General features: G+C 38.2%; 1 protein-coding gene across 1 annotated transcript in view; it reads right to left on the minus strand.

The window, feature by feature from the left end:
- RBKS (ribokinase) overlaps window positions 1-20,765 on the minus strand; it is a 69,772-nt gene that overhangs the window by 18,501 nt on the left and 30,506 nt on the right. The window contains exons 5-7 of the mRNA XM_076334395.1: window positions 17,059-17,223; window positions 11,875-11,966; window positions 1,496-1,684 (exon numbers count right to left, since the gene is read on the minus strand). Coding sequence (XP_076190510.1) covers window positions 1,496-1,684; window positions 11,875-11,966; window positions 17,059-17,223 — 446 coding nt within the window. The remainder of the gene's footprint in view (window positions 1-1,495; window positions 1,685-11,874; window positions 11,967-17,058; window positions 17,224-20,765) is intronic.

Consider the following 20,765-nt stretch of genomic DNA (forward strand, 5'->3'; position numbering starts at 1 on the left):
TCAGAGCAAGAAGCTGTACTGCCAGGTTCACAAGGTGTTGCTCCCAAGCTAATAAATCCTGCTTCTGGGCAGCTTCGGGAGCTCTGCCTTTCACTCCCTTGGCACTTCTAATTCTGGGCTAAAAGCAGGCAGAGGCAGTTTGGTGTCTGTAGTCCCCTACCAAGTACCTTATGCGCAGTGATGCCTCCCTTAACCAGAACTTCAGGACATTCCAAAATCAGCAGTAACTGGAGGTGAAACTTCTGAATGACAAAGGAGCAAAAGAGGAAAACAAAGCCAAAGTATCTCTGTTTCAGAGTTATATTGAAAAGGATTAAATTTAACAGTGAAACAAAGCCTTCCACAGTATCAGCACATCACAGTCCAAATCTATGAGTGATCTTCTGCTTTAGAAGAAGTGACTTTACTCCTAGCTCTGCCACTGCATGCTACTGAGCTAGGTAATTTCAGTCCCCTATGCTTCTGTTTCCTCATCTTTTAAGCAGTTGCTTTCCTTCTTTGTGAAGCAGTATGAGGTCCATGGATAAAAAACGTGCTACAAGAACTAGTTATTATTAATGCAATTCAGATATGGAATGCACCAGATGGTAAAATCTCCAGGATGTTAATGAACTATTGTAACAGAACATATGTAATATGACGTTATTATAACAGGCATTTAAATGTATAGTTAGTACATACAACGTGACCTGCTCTGCTCTCAGTAACTCCACTGGAATTATTTTGGATTTATGTCAGATAATACTAGGAACACAAAATAGCCCCATATGTGCAGTGTGGTAAGGTCTTCATAGCAATGCTATCTTAACTATTGCCTGTCCTGTTTTTATTTTTTGCTGGGGGTATTGTATTTAGTGGTCTGTTAGAGTATGCTTTCTGCATTTAATTCTGAGCAGGAAGTAAAAAAAATACCCTCATGTCAAAGACTAAAATGCCTCTGATCAAATATCACTTACCTATCATCATAAAATAGTCGTCATGAAGCAGCAAGAACTTCTTGGGTTTTTTCCACTATATTCTGTAAAAACTATGTCTTTGATGCACTTTATGCTAGACTTGGTAAGCAGTTCATGCTTGTGTCAGAAAAGCCAAACATTCAGTTTCAGACTGGGAGGGCAGTAGTATCTCCTTTCTCCCACAGCATTTGAGTTCTGGACAAGATGAATTATATGACTGGGCAAAGGCGAAAAAACAAGACTGCAGCTCAAGCCACTGGCATCACACATTACAGTCAGAGACAGGTACTGACTTCAGTAAAGGAGGAACATGAAGATACTATCAGTACGTATAATAATTCTAGCACATCTACAATACAGACTATAAAACTCAAGTGAACTGACATTTAATATATGAGAGGCTGGAAGCAAGATATCAATATCACATCATAAATTAGCCTTTGTGCTAGTGCCCAAAGATTTGGCTGATTACTCATTGCTTTCCCTTAGTGCTTAAGCAGTCTTTTCCAAAGCAAGACAGTTAAACCACAAAAACGTACCGTAGTGTCCACAGCCCTGACCTTCTCAGCAGGAACGTGCTTTGGAATGGGTTCTTCTACTGATATCATCATGCAGCCTTCTGCTCCAAGAGTAACAATTACGAGCTTACACCCTCTTTCTAACAGCATGTGTCCCACCTTTTCAGCATCTTCAAGGTTGCCAACTGGGATGCCCGTTAAAATTTCTGCCTGGAAAATAACCCACGCAAATGAAAATCATAATCTGACAGCATTCATTTTTGGACAACAGTTGCATTTGAAAACAGTATTTAGTATCTTTTTAAAATGTGTATTATAGGATGATCACGAAACCACTTCCTACGCTGATATTCAGCTATGTCTTGCTCTTCGTTTGAAATCAGCGTGTACTTCAGGCACAGCAGACTAATGGAGAGCAGCCTAGGCAGAGACGCAGGAGGCATGGGTTCTGTTCCAGCTTCTACGACTTGCCTGGCATGCAACCCTTAGTAAAATCACATTTCTCCCACATGCCTCAGTTTCTTCATCTGTGAAATGGACACAATGACACAGCCTTGGCAAAAGCATTTTGTGGTCTAATTTGAAAAATGTTACATGGCAACTCGGTCACTATTGTTAGGGGATATTTATCACTAAGTGAGAAACTTTTTAAATTCTTTTTTAAATTCTCAGCGTTCAGCTAGAGAGAAATCACAAGGGAAAATCTCTTCAAGGAAAAAAAAAATTGCTTGACTTTGACCACTCTGTTTACTTTAATACATATTTTTAGATAAGAATACCTAAAAGTTATCTGAAGCCCTCTTTGGGCAAAGGCCCATTACAAGATTATTATATGTTTGTGTTACGGCCATGTCCATGGGCCTCTGTCAAGACTGAGACTCTTCTGTGTTGGCTCTGCACAAACACAGATAAACTCTTCTTCTAACAGATGGTGACCTTAAGTCAACTTCTCCCAGTTGGCTCTTAAAATTAATCTCTTCTAGTTCCACCCAACTAAGAGTAAAATTTCCCAAAAATCTGCAATGAAGACTCCAGATCAAGCATCCTTGTCGCCACTTCATACATTTTCCTGATGGCATAGCATCGTCAAATGTCATGTACTTTTTCTTTTTCTTTTGGCAGGGAAGAGAGCAAGAATGAAACAGGAAGAAAGGGAAGAGAAAATACAGTGCGTTTTATCTGAAACAGTCCAGCAGGCAGTACTCCTGCATAATACAGTATGCCTTCAATTGTAAGTAAACAGGCGTATTATATTTTGCTATCTTTACTAAATCTTGTCCTGCTTGCCTGAGAAGAGGGAAGTCCTACTTTATCTTGCACTGCAAGGCTGCTGCTGGATCCTGAAAAATGCAGTCTGAAGTATTTTCAGATAACCGCCTAGTAACTGGGCATAGCTTCCACACTCTTAGGGCTTATTTTCAGTGGAAAACTTACTTTGGAACCTATTCACCAGCTACACTTCCTGACCTCTGCTGCACGGGCAGCTCAGCTTCTCGGGAAGCAGCTGCTGAAATATTTCAAACTACCTTCCTCTGCATTACTGAAACTTGAATTCGGTGCACATACTTCTTGATATAACGGACTGTAAACTATAGTGACTAAACAACTGCTCCACGAAGCACAGGCCATGCCTGAAGTAAAGAGAGGGAGGGCAGACAGCTGGGGACAGGAACTACTACAGCCATCCCAAAGTAAACCGCCCCCAGCTGTGAGTCAGCGCCCGCTGCTCGCCACTGCCATTTCCTGTGTTTCAGCCTGACCCAGGAGAGAGAAGCCACCCTTAGGCTCTGAAGGGCCAGATTATGCCAACACACTCCCTAGAGTTTATAGTGCCGTTAGCAGAGTACTTACTGGTTTTAATTTTCAAACCTACGGGACCACGTTCTGCAGTCCCTCCTTAGACAAACGCACAAAGGATTTCAAGCGTTGTTGATCTGATCGCTACGAGGCAGAATCCGGTGTGGCAGGCCTTGGTGGGTGAACGTGCACTGCAGGGGCAAGGTGCGGTAAACACGTACACGCAATTTAAAACTACTTTTTTTAACCACACTGATCCCCCACAAGAACATAGTAAGCTTTAAATTATGAGAAGGCAACTAAACCTATCCAATTTTCTCTTTGGCATGTCACCATGCTGCTCAAACTTCTTTTGCAGTACAAACTATTTAAGCAAATTAAACCTATTTCAGTTTTTAAAAGGTTATAAAAGTATTTTCAAATAAGAAAATTTGTTTCAAAAAGTATCTCACAAAACCTTTTGAACAGCTTCTTGCAAGGCTTGCAAGGAGTCAATACACCAATGATGGCTTTGGAGAAACTAAGGGTAGATAATAAATAGTATTAAAAAATACATATACTCTATTCTAATATTCAAGCATCTAAACAGCCTGTGTCTCGTCATGAATTTTAAAATCTCTGGAGCAGGAACTATGCATTCCTGTATTCAGAACATCTAGCACATCATGTTACAAGAATAAAAATGGATTAACACAAATCCTTGAGTGAAACTGGCTAACTGAATTTCCAGCGTACTTCATGACGGGCAATAATTCCAAACATTCTACCTATGTTGCAAAGTCTCCAGGACAAAAGTGGATTTGGTTTTGGTAGAGAAACAGTAAATCTAATTTGGGTTTATTTACCTGGTATTTACACTTCTGTAAACTCATGAGCAAGGTAAATGAAGTACTTAAATATAATATTCTTCCTAATGAAACGCACATGCTGTAATGCTTAGCATTAACATTGTACCCCTCTTTGTGATTGCTGTGTCCCAAGTCAACAGGATTTTTTGCTGGGGTAGTGAAAGAATTGTTCTGGGACTGATATGTGAGAGGTTTTGCAGAAATCTTTCTTTTCACCTTTGCACTGCTTATACCAATAAACAAAATTGTTTTGAACAGACAGAGTCTGTATAAAAGTAGATCTCCAACTGCTTGAAACCACTATCATCTAACTCACCTACGGCAGGATAGTAAAACTAAAAAACATTGGAACAAGCTGGAAGAACCATAAAAGCAGCAGAAGCCAGACAGATTCTGTGCCAATAATTAGAGATTGCGGTAAATGTCAACTGATGTTAAATACTGTGGTGAGTTTTTAAGTTCCTCCCTTCAGTAGAATCTTATTTAAAAAACAAACTGTGGTACAATTGAAGGAAATAACTACTGGTTATGTAAAGAAAAAATTAAATAACAATACTAAAAGCCCAATGTGGACATTTGCCACAGTACTGTACAAAAGAGCAGCAAATTAAGAATTTTATTTTTCTGCAGCTAGTCTCATAAAACTCATCAGTTAAATGGACCTATTAAAGCAAGAGGACATTCCACAAAACTGCTGTCAGAATAAATGTATGACGGATATTATATAATTAATCTAGACAGAATTTTCTTAATTTTGTTTACAAAAGTGGAAGAGAAATTTAACTGAAGCTTTTAATTTAACTGATATGATGGTTCTTGGCCATAATCCTCACTAATCTTAGTTAACTCTCCATGTCTCTTTAGACTGTGGAGTCTAGTCACAGCAAGTTGACACAAATCAGCACTGCTACAGACAAAAAATGGTCCTGTTTTTTTCCCTTCCACTCCTGACCACACGGCCCATTCTCTTGTGCCTGCATGGCCATTTTAGTGGCCAGGAAACAAATTGGATTGCAAGGCAGATCTGTGTTAAAATTAACACCACCCCCAATCCCACACCACCCCCAAAAGCCAACCCAAAACAATTAACTTCTTTCAACAGCAGTACTAGTTTACCCTGGCTAAAAGTGAGAATGAAACTACGACATGAACCTTTGCCAAGCGTTCCTAGCTGTGGTGCATTTGGGGCAGCCTATGGTTTACACAGCCCCTTTCAGGGAGATGTTCTGGATCCTCTGCTTGGCATTTCAAGGCCAAATCTGCAGCATGGTATCTAGTTTTGGGATCCCTGGCACAAGTTAAGACACTGACATACTACAACAAATCCAGTGGAAGGCCACTAAGACAGTCAGGAGGTCAGAGACCAGGTCATACAAGAAGAGGCTGGGAGAAGCGGGTTTGTTCAGCCTTACGAACACAAGGCTAAGGGGAGAGCCAATTGCTGTCTACAGCAGTTTAATGGCTGGGTGTAGAGAAGATGGAGCCAGACTCTTCTTGAAGGTGCACAGGGATAGGGCTAGAGACAACAGGCACAAGCTGGAACATGGGAAATTCCAGTATTAGGACAAGCTTTTTCACCGAGGGTGATGAAGCAGTGGAACAGGTGCCCAGAGGTTGTGCAATCTCCATCCTTGGAGATTCAAAACTTGACTGGACAAAGCTGTGAGCAATCTGACCTAAACTGGCCATGCTTTGCCAGCGTGTTGGACTAGAGGTCTGTTCCCAACTTCTGTGATCCTATGATCCTCAGCAAATATAAACTGGTGAAACAACAAGAAGTGTTAATTCTTTGGGGAGCAGTCCATCATTTGGCCTGCTTTTTGTGCACCCAGCACAATAACAACTTTGCAAATGTTGCCAGGTACTACTGGAACAGAAATAGTAAATAATAATAGGGAAACTGTGCCCATCTAAAACTACATATGATGATTTAAAATATTTTATATTTTAAATATTTAAACACAGTAAGCCAGTTGGCTACAAACTTGGCTTGTACCTTAGGAGATTTCTTTGAGAATGACAGAACAAATACTCAATCTCATTAAAGGGGGGCTTATAAAAAAGATGGCGGCAAACTTTTTAGCAGGGCCTGTTGCGACAGGACAAGGAGTAATGGTTTTAAACTAAAGGGGGGTAGATTTAGACTAGATATAAGGAAGAAATCTTTTACGCTGAGGGTGGTGAAGCACTGGAACAGGTTGCCCAGAGAGGTGGTGGATGCCCCATCCCTGGAAACATTCAAGGTCAGGCTGGACGGGGCTCTGAGCAACCTGATCTAGTTGAAGATGTCCCTGCCCCTGGCAGGGGGGTTGGACTAGATGACCTTTAGAGGTCCCTTCCAACCCAAAGTATTCTATGATTCTGTAATTCTAACACATGTGAACAGTCCCAAAGAAATAGTGAGACAGATTTGGTGTATAACCAATTGCAAGATCAGGCCACAAGCCAAGCTAGTTCCAGTTGTTTCAAATTATAAAATTTTTACATACATACGGGCAAAAATACTTATCGTGCTAGAATAATTAAAAACTGATTGAAATGAATTGGCTTGAAGCTATTCCCTCCCCTCCCAAAAGTAACATCTTTCGTTCTAGACTAAATATGGGAAATGTCATAGTTTCCAGCAATTGATAAAATGGGGTTTAGAACAAAGTTGAAATTAAAATATACTGTGAATTGCTGGCAACTTCTATGTAATGGAGCAATAGTAGCTTTCCATTACTTAAAAAAGAAGAGGCAAATTCAAGAGATGTTCTGAAATATTTTCATTCTAAAAGACCTATTTTTTTTGACTACTAGCGATATCAATTATTTTTTCTTAAGAAAGACTATCCCTAGTATTAATCTCTCTATATTAATAAGCAGTATCTTAAATGTCCTAATCCAAGACTCCAGATATAGTTTTATAAACTTGATATTCTCTGAATCTTGTAAAAGTCAATACTGTGTCTTGATTTTGGACATACTAACAAGAATTTCCATTATTAACATTTCTTCCAAAAATGATCTAGCCTCTAGTAATAGACAGTAACACTTAAAAGGAAATAGTATCTTAAATAGGATAGTATCTATTTTTCCATGTTATTTTTATACATCTTGCAGCTTTATTTAACAAAATTAGCAATTAACTTATATTTAGTTGTATAGCGTTCTTTCACTGAAGCCCCGAAGTATTCTGTTAGCACTTAATTAAATCTTTGCTAGGCCTTTCTTATTTAGATCAGAAGTCCGATACCCATTTTGTATCAGGGAGAAAGCAGTTCCCAGTTTTGCATTCAAAACAGCTTGACAAACTAAATCATTTGCTGTAACCATTTAGGAGTTTTCCTTCTCCTGAAGGGCTCCTCAGTCTTCTTTGAACGGAGAAGCAGCTGTTCTTCAAAACATTTAGGACCAAATTGAAATCGCTGATGTGCAATATATTTTGGTTCCTAACCTGCAGGGCTATGTAATTGCACGCACACATTAAATAAGAAAAACAACACATGAACTATATTGACATTGTGGTTGTGCCTAGAGCCATACTGCAGCAAGGAATCACACAAATACGTGGGAAAAAAATGGTAAGTATTCCAAGGAGCTCATTTTGTATAGGGTTGTCTCCTTTTCAACATTTATAGATGACTGAAAAGAACAACCGTTGGTTTTCGCTCAGATGACATTGGATACATTTATTTTTCATTAGAAGAATTAAGGGAATGGAGAACTAGCACATTCCTGCACAAACCTCAGGGATTAGGCTGTGCTACATCTGGGAATTAACAAACTAGTCTCAACAAGTTTGATCTTTCTGGGAAAAGATAAAACTGAACTACAGGCTAAGCAAAGAAAGAACTGATAACCTTGCAAGATTTGTTCTGAGTTTTTTTGTTCATGAACCACATAAAAAGAAAGTAATGTCAGACGTAAAAAAAATTTATTATTGCAACAAGCAAGAGTGAAAAGAACAGCTTGTGAAGAGCCTTCTAGACAAACTAATGGTAGATAATTCACTGATAGTATAATTTTGTTTGCTTCTCTCTAGCACATAAATCCATAAGAACAAGCTGTGCTGTTATACCAGATACTGCATGTGATTTCATTAAATCCTAAAGCATTTAATGAAGGATGGAGTATAAAGTGTGATGTTGTATTCGATACTCACATGTTTGGGACCCGACACCCCATGGCTGTCTGAAACCATAGCTGACGTTTTTAAACTTTTACTCTGTGACAAAGGCATCGCAGATCAAAACTGCTGACCTTCATGGCAGTAAGTAACAGAAACTTCTGACTCAATAATAATTCAGCTAATCACAAGGACTGTCCCCTTTTTCTCATCTTTAACAATACAAACACTCCACATAGCATATGAGATGTCTTAAGCTAAATGGCTAACTTTCTGTTCTACAGCTAACATAATCTTCTGTTACAAACATATAATTCACAGAATATCCACAAACCACAGGATTTTATCATTTAAAGGTATTTCTTGGTGAACAAGAAAGATAAGGACATTTTGGTAAAATTGTGTGATAAATACTTGTAAATTTAAATGACTAGAAAGCCAAACCAAGCAATAAAAAAATCAGTGTAAATTTAATCTTGTCTTAGCATATATGTCTGTGTTAAAAAGAATGTTTTAGAAGCAGTTGAACTGGATAGCTCTAAAGAGTTCATCTTTAAACTCAAGATGATTTATTAACTATTTAAAAGACTTAGTAAAGAAAAAGCAGAAATACACTATTTTTTTTCTGGTAGTACCTAAAAATCCCAAATAAAATTAAAAGATCCCCAAAAGGGGTAAGGCTGAAACATAAATAGGATTTTGGCTAGAAGAAAGTTATCTGAGACTTAGAAATACAAGTAGAAGGGGAAATGGAGCTGGAACAGAACATCTCAGGAAGGCAGTTGTAAGCAGCACATTCAATAAATTTGGCCATAGAGAATAATAATAAAAAAAATCCATAAAATAAGAATGGCCATAGTGGCTCGGAGCAAAGGTCCATCTTATCCAATTGCTCTTTTCTGACTGTGACTGCTAGTAGATACTGAGGGAAATAAAAAAAAAAAATTATAAAAAGATCTTTTCCCGGTATATACTCTGGATCATCAATGTCTTTAGGTACTTCCTCATTCAAGAAGATAAGGGAATTGCAGATGTAGTTGGTTGAATGGACGAAGTTAAAAAAATTAGAATTATCTTTAAGGTTTGTAGCATTAACTTATTGCTTTTAATTGCCATACAGAGATGTGACTGGTAACCTTTATTTGGGTATGTGAACATTCATCTCTATATCAAACTTCTCAAATGCATACATTACAGGGATCTGAAATTAAGGAAAGTCATGAAAGAAAACAGAAAACAGATGGCATATGAATATATAACAATTACTAAAAAAACAACTTTCAAACTTGTGACATAAGAAAAACAAATGCTTCATTTCTCCTCTTTTCTCAGCAAAAAGAAAGGAACAACGGCAATAGTTCATCCCTGAAAATCAATTCAATAACAAATCAGACACACAGAGAGGATGAAATCAAACATAATTGATTACTACAGTTGTGCTAATGTAATTGAGTTCATTGTAAAGTATGAAAAGGTTATTGTTAAAAGCAAAGGTATTTCTGTGCCATTCTTGTTCTCAGAATATGCTGTAGGAGTCCCACACTTGGATCTGTGCTCCCATGATATGTCTGGCAGGAACTTCCATAGGTCTACCACTTCCATAAATTCAGAAGAAATAAGCCTCCTGAACAGTAGAGAGCATATTTCTGTGTCTGACTGTGCATACAGTGATCCCAGCTATCTACCAATGGTAATTACTTTTTAAAAGAAAATAGCAGAAAAGAATGCAAACTGTACGCCCAGCTCTGCAGGAAAGGTAGATGAATGAGCAGGCATCTATTATAATTATACACCTGTATTTCTCGTTCTCCAAATAGAAGTAATTTTCTTTTCTCCATGTGGTGGTAATAATAATACACCCTGGCTCCAGCAAGCTAAACTTCTCAAAGAATGTCTCTTTCAAGACTGTCCTCTAGCAATAAAGTATAACAAAGGGAAAACTTTAACATGTGTGTTGCAAAGAGCAATGAGAGAAAAGTCAGGAATAGACAAGTAATGAAAAACAAAGTTTTGTTTCTAACATATGGGGGATAAGTTTTTGCAGGGGAACAAAAAAAAGTAATTAGTGACATTATAAAAAAAGCAAACGACGAGTGACATTTACTAAATTGGTGGGAGAGTATGGGTGTTCTCAGCCCAAAATGTATGCTGTTGCACCGTTTAGCCAATCCAGGGGCATAGTCCAGGCATAAGTGCTTTCTGAAAGCATAAGGAAAACACCATATGGGTGCCCTACAAGTCCCCTGAAGCAGAATAAATAGTTTGCCTTAGCATTCTCTTCATCACATATAATTGAGTTCTGATAGCTGTTGGACAGTGTCTGAGCCACAAATGATATCACTGCCAGTTACACTGGAAACTTTGCCTTCCAGAGACCCGAGGAGCTGTGGCATCTCCCACCTTGCTATTTTGCTAATTCCTGAATGCTCTGGAGTATCTGAACTTGGCAGACACATACTGAAACACCCCAGAGTAAAATTCAGATGTCCATTTGGCTTACTTAGACTGACCCTTAAATGCTAGAAAACTCGTGAACTGAGAACTTCTGATATGGTTTGTGATCGGTTTTAACAGAAATTTCAAAAGAGGGTAATTGAGTCTTGAAGAACTTACTCTGACAGATGTTGTCATTAGACAAAAAATCCTAGAATCATAGAATCATAGAATAGTTTGGGTTGGAAGGGACCTCTAAAGGTCATCTAGTCCAACCCCGCTGCCATGGGCGGGGACATCTTCAACTAGATCAGGTTGCTCAGAGCCCCGTCCAACCTGACCTTGAATGTTTATAAATAAGCAGGGCCATGCTTTTCTCTTAGCTCTTTTCCCCCCTCTCCACCCAAAGGTATCATGTTCATTGCAGAAATCATGTTTGTTGGAGATAACTTTAACTATGATCAAGGGATGGCTTCTATCCACTAGGTTGCTTCTCCCACATTCCTGTTTATATAAAGAGAGGGTGAGGGGAAGGAACACAGTAGGCATAATGGTAATAAATAGGAAATTTAAATGAAGGCCTTATGAGATGAGTTTAATTTGTCTCTTGTGACAAAAATAATTTCCTTTCGGAGAAATAACACACTTGAATTGGAAAAGAGAGAGAAAGGGGGGGGGGGGGGGGGGGGGAAGGAAAACATACAGTCGAAGGACCAGAGAAACAGATTCACTGAAAACAGACCTGACAGGAAGAGGCATATGAAGCTACTATTTACCATCAAGTGCAGCAGGCGTGCATCACCTCCTGGCAAGCAAGTTTAAAACTGTCAGAACACTATAGCTAGCGCATTCCTGCTAATCGTATCAACAGACCACAGAACAAGGACAAGGATCTATTTTAATGTTTACCACTCAGTGATAACATTTTAAAAGTGTCCTTTTATGGATTTGTTTTACTCATCTACTTGTAAGGAAGGCTGGACACAACTTTCCCACTGCAAACAATTAATTTAATTTTGAGTGCAATCTAAAGCTATTCTAGAATAGTCCTCTTTGCTCATTAGGTCAGGGATCAAACTTGTCACCTCCAAAAGTCCTATGTAAGAGGAGCATGTCTCAGTTTTCCTGCTCCCTATGCTGCATTTCTGAGAACAGAATCTCTCTGTAATTTTACTGCTTAAGACTCCTTCTTTAACATGACATATGACCATTACCTCAGTTTCATTGCAGCAGAAGATATCAGAATGGGTATAAAATTCTGGATCTAGGTCAGCAAGGGCTGGAGCTGGATTAAATAAAGTCTTTACTGAAAAAAAAAAGAAAAATAAAGTCTAAATCGCTAGTGTTTTAGATTCATAAACCATCACCTGAAACACCATTGTGGTTAATTCACAGCCCCCAATGTTTATTATTAACATGCAAATGGCTCTCAGTTTCTGTGTCCTCGTTTTATAGAACTGCTAAAAGTTTTGTTTATTATATTAAAGTTCCCTTCTAATTCATGTGCAGGCACCTGTCATGATGGGAACATGACAGAAGAGTAACAGAAAAAATAACCAAGAAATTATTGAATTAAAAAAAAAAGGGGGAAAAAAGCCTTAGACAGTAATGCAATTTGTTTAACTGATGATGCTTCTTCCAGGATTTTGATAAGTTTTACAAGAACTGATTTATTTCTAGAATTTTTTTGGTGTTGTTATCTGCATTCTGTACATGAAGAAACATGGGTATGGAGTAATGAAGGGCATGTCCAGACAAGGAGTTAAACGTGCTTCTGAATGTGTTACCTAACTAGTTCAAACGGCCACATTATAAAACTGTAGTGAAGACAAGGCACTGTATATTTTTAATATGCTATCTGGCAGAGCTAGACCTAAACTTAACACATGGTAGAGTATGTTAGTTAACCTAACTTTAAACTGTAGCCTAAGGCCCCATGTAACAGCAGAAAAAGTTTGTCATGAGGACAGTATAAGTGACTTACTCACTGTTAACACAGGAAGTCTGCAGACTTGGTTTCTCACTTTGCCAATTTTATGATTAATACTTCTGTGTCTTAACCACAAGGCCATCTTTTTCATATAAAGCACACTCTCTTACTTTAGAAATATTCCTTATAGTAAGTGATCAAATCTTCCAACTTGGATGCCTAAATTTTCAGTCCTAAACACATATTTAGACCCTAAGCTATAGCACATAATATTCAGACACCCTGCACACTTGTGAATCACAGTTAATGCCCTAAAAGAGAAAGATGCACAGAGACTTCTGAAATCTGAGTACCGAGAAGTTTAGAAGATGACCTTTTTGATTAACACTCTGAAAGTTTTAGCCTTTGACTGTACAACTCTATCATGCCCCTCTACCTGCATCGTTAAAAAGAGTATTTGAGAGACAAAGACATTTACTTAGAAGTCAGAAAATGCCAGGATTAGGATTTCCAATGAAATCTTAATTTGGCTCCCTTATATTATTACAATACAGTATGTATTATAATAAACTCTTTAATTATATGATCACATACCACTGAAAAACAGCATGTGATCACATAATTAAAGACTGCAACATCATACATATGCAGAAAGGAGACAAATTAAGGTTTCACAGGCAACCTTAACTCTTGCATTTCCTATTTTCTGAATTGTAACCCTAATAAAGTTTTCTTAAACACAAATCTTTAAGGTATACTTTCCTAGGTAGAACAAGCAAACAGCATATATTGGAAAACAAACTCTCTCATGTGGTATCATACTGACATATACATGGGCCAGGAGCAGCACTGGAAGTGTTCCAACTTGGGGTTTAAGTAATATAGACTCATCATGAACAGGGTGTAACACATTACTATTGGTTTGCTCCCATATTTAATATCTGCTGAGCAGGGGGAAGATAGGGGAACCCTAAGATTTTCTTTCAGGCTATGAAGAAGAGCATGGCTTATGAACAGGGTAATTTGTTTGGTCCCCCCGAGGAACACCAAACCATTTTCTGCCCAAATTCTCTCTCCCTTTGCCACAATCCATTCTCCTTACCTAGTTTCTATTCTTTATGCCTCCTTGCATAGGCACTATGCAATAGTAACCTTTTTCACTCAACTTTCATCACATCGTATCTCTTTACGCCCCCTCTCCTATGCTTTCTTTTTCCTACTTCCAGTACCCACAGCCTACTCCCTGATTCTACCTCCATATTCCAATCCCTATTCAACAAATCCTGTTCTCTGTTCCAATTTTATTCCGCTTTCAGTTTCTCTCTTCCTTCTTCCCCTGCCACCCCCAAAATCAAGCAAATCCCTCCTACACTCCCCTTGTCTGAAATCTACTCTCCCTCCCCACCATTCCTGAGCAGCTTCATCTCTTCTGTATTCAAATCAAGCAAGCTCGTGCTCCGCACTTCCTGGGCCTACAAGAGATCTTCAATAGTATAAAAGAAGTTGCCTAAAACCAGATTCAGGAATCACACTGAAAGTCATGCTGTCCAAATCGACAACTGCCTGTGTGGACAGAATCTCAGGGGAAGCTAGCTGTGAAGCTCTAACAATTTCTCAAGTCTACGTGAAAGGTTGTTATTTTCCAAAGGCAGATAATACAGTAAAAATCAGGCAGATTTCCATACTGTTGTAAAGGCTTATCTTTAAAAGGAAGCTCCCTTGCTATCGAGTCTTAAGTAAATTTTAAGGTAGCCAGTATTCGTACTTTAAAATGGGGCAGGGTGGGAGGCATTTTTCTGTTGCTTGGTTTCTGCAGCCACTATGCTTCGGCAGAAATTTTACAAAGAATTTAGCCACAGACAAACAGCTGTTAGGAAAAACTGGAGCCCAAGATTAGAAAGTTGAAACACCTGAAAAATAGACTCTTTACTTGCAAGTGACGTGCAACCCTGATAACTGAGGCTGCTTCCAGCCCTGGTTACGACACATTTTCATTCTTCACTGCAATATTAATAGGCTGGACATTATTAGCCATCTTTTATAGAATCTGTCATTACAGAAGCCCAAAAACTGCTTTACAGACCTTGGTATACAATAACATTTTGCCCATCAACGAAGTGGTCCCCCTCTTGGAAGCAGCAGCAGCTTCACAACATGTGGCCATTAAAAATCTAGAATTTTCAAGTCAGATTTCCACTCCAATTTATTCTCGCTTCATATAATTATTCACAATCCTTCCTTCCTTCCTTCCTTCCTTCCTTCCTTCCTTCCTTCCTTCCTTCCTTCCTCCCTCCCCTCCAAGATTGTCACAAGATCTTTAATAATCAGTGCCACAATGAGAGGATGTCAGAACACAAGATGTCCCTCTCTAGCTTACAGATCCAGGTGATGTTCACTGAACAGAAGCAAAGGGTTCTTGCCTGTGTGTCCACATTCTTTCTCCATCTTATTATTTCTTTAAGTAAGAATGAAGAACAACAAGCAAAAAAACCTTGAAACAGAGGTTTGAAGCATCTGGGTATGCATCTGTTTCAAACAAAAATAGTCTAGTGCACATCCTAACATGCAGTACTGCATTATACATGACAGTATTGCAGGCTAAAAGAAGGGAAATTGCATTAACAATTTACAGTTGGCTAAGGATAGATTTTTACAGTGCTACAAACTCAGCTGTTTACTTAGATTTGACCGCACATGACATTTGAACGTGTGTAGCCTCTTGCTTTAAAGAAGAAGCAACCAAAGCTTTCCTGGTATGAGAGCTGCACAATGACAGCAGACTGACAGCACAGAACTATAGCTGGCCCACAGTTAACTACTATCTTTTCTCGTTATATTGTTCTGTCTACAGTTGCTAAACGCTTGCATGTCTGTTCTGTGTATCAGGTTTGGATTTTTTTTAATTGCCTTTAAACAAATCCTATCTTTTCTTCTGTCACAGGCTGGCATCTTGCTGTAAGGGGGTGACAAAAGTGTGAAGCAACTTTACCAAAACTATGCACAGAGTTAGAAGTAGACAAAATAAGTCATGGATATTGACTCATGACTCAACTATAGTCCATTAACCACTAGATTAAGAATGCTTTTATCCATTTTCATAAACCATAATGAAAAAATATAGTAAGCCCTGTTCCCCCCCATACATTTTAAGCATTCCAGGTGCTACTCAGTTAACTGAAGTTTTTAATTTTTATTTAGATATGCATGAGTCCAGTTTTAACATTTCAAACAGAAGTCAAAATAATTTTTCCCCATGCGCCATTCTGTTTATAGAGTTTATGACTATTACTACCACAGTCTCAGAGCCACTCTCCCCCAGCCTCGCATCTAATGTAGCTGCTTAAATCAGCACAAAATACATGAACACGATGCATAAAGTTCTGCTACATCTGACGTCTTCACTAGTGCGTGAACACTAGTGATCACAACAGGTGCACAAGAGACCTCAGTGCAGGAGGACTGAAGAGTCAACAATCCCAACGTGCTATGATCTGCTGGAGCAAGCCTGGGCCCAGCTGCAAGGAACCAGTTAGTTCTGATCCCAGTTCCATCCCTGACCTGCCACGTGATTGACCATACTATGAGCTGTCCCCTCCCAGTCTTATCTTCCGGAGAGACGAGAACATATTTTTAATCTCATATAGACGCCTCACTTGCATAATTATTTACTTAGTGTTCAAATACAGTGGTAATTGCGCTTGAGTAACTGAAAGCATTACAGGCACTTAAACAACAAAAACATCATGTCAGTAGTGAAACCCCATCCTGTTCATGCAAAACGTCAGCTTTTATCTACGTATATGCTACACTGAAGGAACTACGGCCTACATTTAAAAGTACAGCACAGTAACAATTTACTAATAATTTCACAGACCATGACTCTGTCACATGCTAAGTCACACTAAGAATTTTGGTTAAGAAGAAAAAGCATTTTTTTTTACTTTAAGGATGTTAACTTCTATATAGAAAACCACAGCCATACCTACTGCTATGCTGGGAGAACAAGGGCATAACTCTGTTTTTGAGGTCATTTCATTCACTTTATTGTGTGTGGAACTTTACTGACTTGCATTCATTATGCTTGTTCTGCTCTGGAATAATACCAAAGTCAGGCCCACAGTTCCTGACCTAACAACATTATACTGTATTCAGTCACAGCATGATATAGGAGGAAAGGCAGCACCAGACATATACGGGGAGATTATAGGGGTATGGGTTGATTTACCATTCAAGGTAAACACTGCAAAATTTTAAAACTTAAAAATTTTAAAAATTTTAAAATTTAAAAATTTTAAAGTTTTCATTAGCGTAGGATGAATTTGTTGGCTATTGTTTAATTTCTGAATAAAACTAGCATGACAGAAACCAGAACAGAACACAGGATAATTATCTTTATCTAGAAAGCACGATAAAGAATATTTTTCACGCAACACAAATGAGGAAGACAGAATGGCTTATGTTAAATTACCTCCGCTGGCACGTGCCATTTTCAGAGCTTCAAGAGAAACAGCAGGGGTTATTTCAAGCTGGCAAACAACCACTTTGGCTTTACAGATGACATCAGCAGCCTTCTTCAGGTCTTCAAAATTTAAAAGCAGGTTGGCTCCTGGGACTATTACAATAACATTCTGTCCTAAAGAGAAGATATTGTGTTTTTTACATTAACTTTTGCAATAAAGTATGTAAAACAATTCCTTGCTTTTCTACAATACATTTCAGATGGGGATTTCAATTTGCTTTCCAAAAACCCCCACTAAAAATATATGCATTGCTGACATTTTCAAATATCCAAATATGTCAGAAGATAAAAAAGATCGATGGATTAATGAATCCTACACTGCACAACAAATGCAGTATATATTTCTTTGGGAAAAGTCATGTGTGGGCTTTCCCCGGTCTTATTTTGGTGTTTTCTATGAACTCTAAAGAGTTGTACTAGTCACAGTGGAGATGGGGGACATAGACTAAGGCTGATATTTGCATTTTCCTAAAATATTCCAGTAGCACTTGGAGGATAAAAGCATCAGTGTGATTACTGAGTTCATCTGCCAAAAATGCCATAAAAATTTTAATTTTCCCATCAGCTGGAAGCAGAGAATATTTCACACAGCTATGAAAATTATGCATATTCTTTAGATTTCAGAGAAGCAGGCTTGCTCCATTTACCTGCGACACTTCAAGTTAGGGCCCCTAACCATCATGAAAACCAGAATCAGCTTGCCACCAAAACCCAGAAAGGTAATGCCTATGTCTAAGGAAAGCTTTATCAGAAGTGCGTACAGAAGGTGGGTGACAGATTCTTCTGCACTTAAACCTGGCCAGTAGAATGGCCTAAGCAAAGCTATACGTGTGGAAGCACGACGGTATCTCAAAGCACGTCTAAGATCCTTTTCGTTCTCATAGTTTGTTTTACAGTTAGGTGAGGAGGTTCATTTACGTAGGTTCCCAATATTCTATTGTTTTTCTTCAGACATGCAAGTTGCCTTCTTTTATTGCAGTTTCTTTCTTTCATTCTTTCTTTTTTTAATCTCTTACAACACCTAGAGACCTTCAGGCATGGGTGCCTTCAAATTAAAATTTATTATTAATCACTCAGGTATTAAATTCAATAAGTCAGTTGTTCCTTGATTTACATGCTCAGCCCGCCCCCGCTGAAGATTCCTTTAAGGACTGCCAATCATTAAAGGCTACCAATTCTGTAATGAACCGAATTACTCTGTAAATAAATATTTATGTTTTAAAATACATTATTTTTGTTGAATGCAACTTCAAAGTCCTTTGAATAAGAAACGTGCAAAGCTTGTCTCTCTAAATATGTTCTGAAAAGAAAGCAGGACAATGGAAAGAATAATATAGTGATCTCAGAGGGAGGGGCCCAAGCTTTCCAAAGCAGTTCTGCTGTCAATGGTTTGGTACAGAACAGCTGCATATGAAAAGCAAAACCTCAGCATTTAAAGCCAACGCCCTGCTTTTCAACAGACAATGATGGGCATCTTGGATAAAAAAAAAAAAGAAAAAACCTTCTGCAACAAGTAAATGCTATCAAAGATATCTGAATCCTGTTGAGGAAACATTCAAAGGCAAATTGCACCTATTCTGCCAAGCATATATTTTGAAAGCTTATAGGGTACAGCAGTGCAAACAGTAAAAGGCAGGGAATCGGTGGAAGAAAAATATATTTCATTTCTGCCTGGACTCTGTGCCACCTAGAATCTCAGATTCTATCCACATGTCTTGCTCCATTATCTTGCTGAACTATTTAGCTGTACTGACATGTATATTATTATTAGACTTTAGAGCTAATGGCCCAAGGCGATAAGGAAGGCTGTTTGCTTAAACCCATATGTGCAAATTCAAGGTAGGCCATGCTGCACTAGATCACAGTCAGAAGCTTTTCTTTGTAACTACAAAAGGTCAGAGACTTAAAGTCTGCTTTCAAACCTGCCAGGGAAATGCAGTACCTACTGCTGTGTAACAGTCCGGGCAGGCTTAACCCAAGCTTTAGGGAAAAAGCCACATTCTGTTCTTAGCTACATATACCACACCAACTGTGAATGACAGCAGTCACCACAAACTTACACCAGCATGCATGAAAGCAGAATCTGGACCCATGCACTCACAATTAATACCAGAATTTTGTATTACCAGCAACCATTTTGTTGAAAGCAAGTATTTCTTGCCAGGGAAATCAGATGGGAAATCAGCACCAGGGACAACAGAGTTAAAGACAGATGGCAAAGAGGGGTGGGATTCATCTTGTCCAACATTAACTAATTTTTAAGTTTTCAAAAAGAATTCTACATTCTAGAAAATTCTAAGAAAACGAATTTCTAAAAATTAGTTTTCTAAGTTCCTTCAACAAGGAGGAGAGACAATTATTTTCAGAGTTTTTTAATCTTACATACCTTAGATATCTGTTTGAGGAGGAGATAAACTGTTGTCTGGAAATGCCTATGAATCTCTGTTAACTCTAGGTGAAGCCTTAAGGCGTATACCTAACTTTGAAACAGCTCAAGTGAGGTAAAGTTGCCCACACTAAGAATGAGAAAAATATACTTACTGCATTACAGTTAATTCTAATGTATCATTACTTAGACTAAAAATTCTCAGTTTTGATGGGAGCATCTACATAATTTTAAGTTTTGCAGACATCAGCTAAAATATTAAGGGCCACATTCACAGTTGCTATAAGCTAGAACAGCTAAATGAAGCTGATAAACTTGTGCAAGCTTACACCAGATGGGGATTGGGTCCAATCAATACTTAAAACAGTGTGAATACTGCATATGTTAATACTGTCCTCAGTTGGGCTTCTAAACCTGCTACTGTCACTTCTTAGAAAGATGGGTAACTCAAGCTGGATTTTTTTACAAGTGTCATTTTATAGATCCCACCAGATGAGAAGTGCCAGTGGAAAAATCAAAGGCAAACCAATAAACACCACAGTGCAATAACCCTCACTTTTTAAAACAGGATGACAAGCCTAGAAGCCATAGTAGTGCTTAGAACTCACCAAACTCTCAAACAATGCAATTATAACAATAGCTGCAGAGCTTCTGCATAATAATTCATGGGGAAAAAAGATTATATTTGTGACCAGAAAATAATGTTACAAGAAAAACATTTGCTGCCAAATCACACAGTTCATGAATATGAGGGCAAGTTTTGGGTGTGTCATAGTATCATAATTTCTATGCAGTTACTTGGTAGGAGCATTGAATAGTCTTGTACACAAAACATTCAAGTTCATGATGAATGTCAATACATAGAAATTCTATAAAAATTCAGGTGACATTTCTTCATAACCCTGAAGATTCAAACCAAAGATTTTCTCTTTGGGAAGTATAATTCAAACAAGCTGGCATATGTATTCTAAGTTTGCCTTGCTTATTTAGCCTTTTCTAAATATATAGTTTGAATGTTTTTATACTAGTAGTGCTTTGGTATTGAAGGTACACTCACTTACAAAATAATGCCTATTCACTGTTCATGAATGATTAATAACTTTATCATAAAGTCAACACAATGCCTATCTCAAGTGAGGGTTATCTTGCAGTGTTCTGTGTAGGTGAGCTTTAAGTCCTAACTTGCAATAATCAAGAGCACTTTAATCATGACCTGCCAACCTCTGTTCTCCCTCTGCTGAATTTTTGCTATGAACATGGAAGTTGTCAG

Source organism: Aptenodytes patagonicus, chromosome 3 (genome assembly GCF_965638725.1).
Source record: "Aptenodytes patagonicus chromosome 3, bAptPat1.pri.cur, whole genome shotgun sequence".
In the NCBI taxonomy this organism is placed as follows: Eukaryota; Metazoa; Chordata; class Aves; order Sphenisciformes; family Spheniscidae; genus Aptenodytes; species Aptenodytes patagonicus.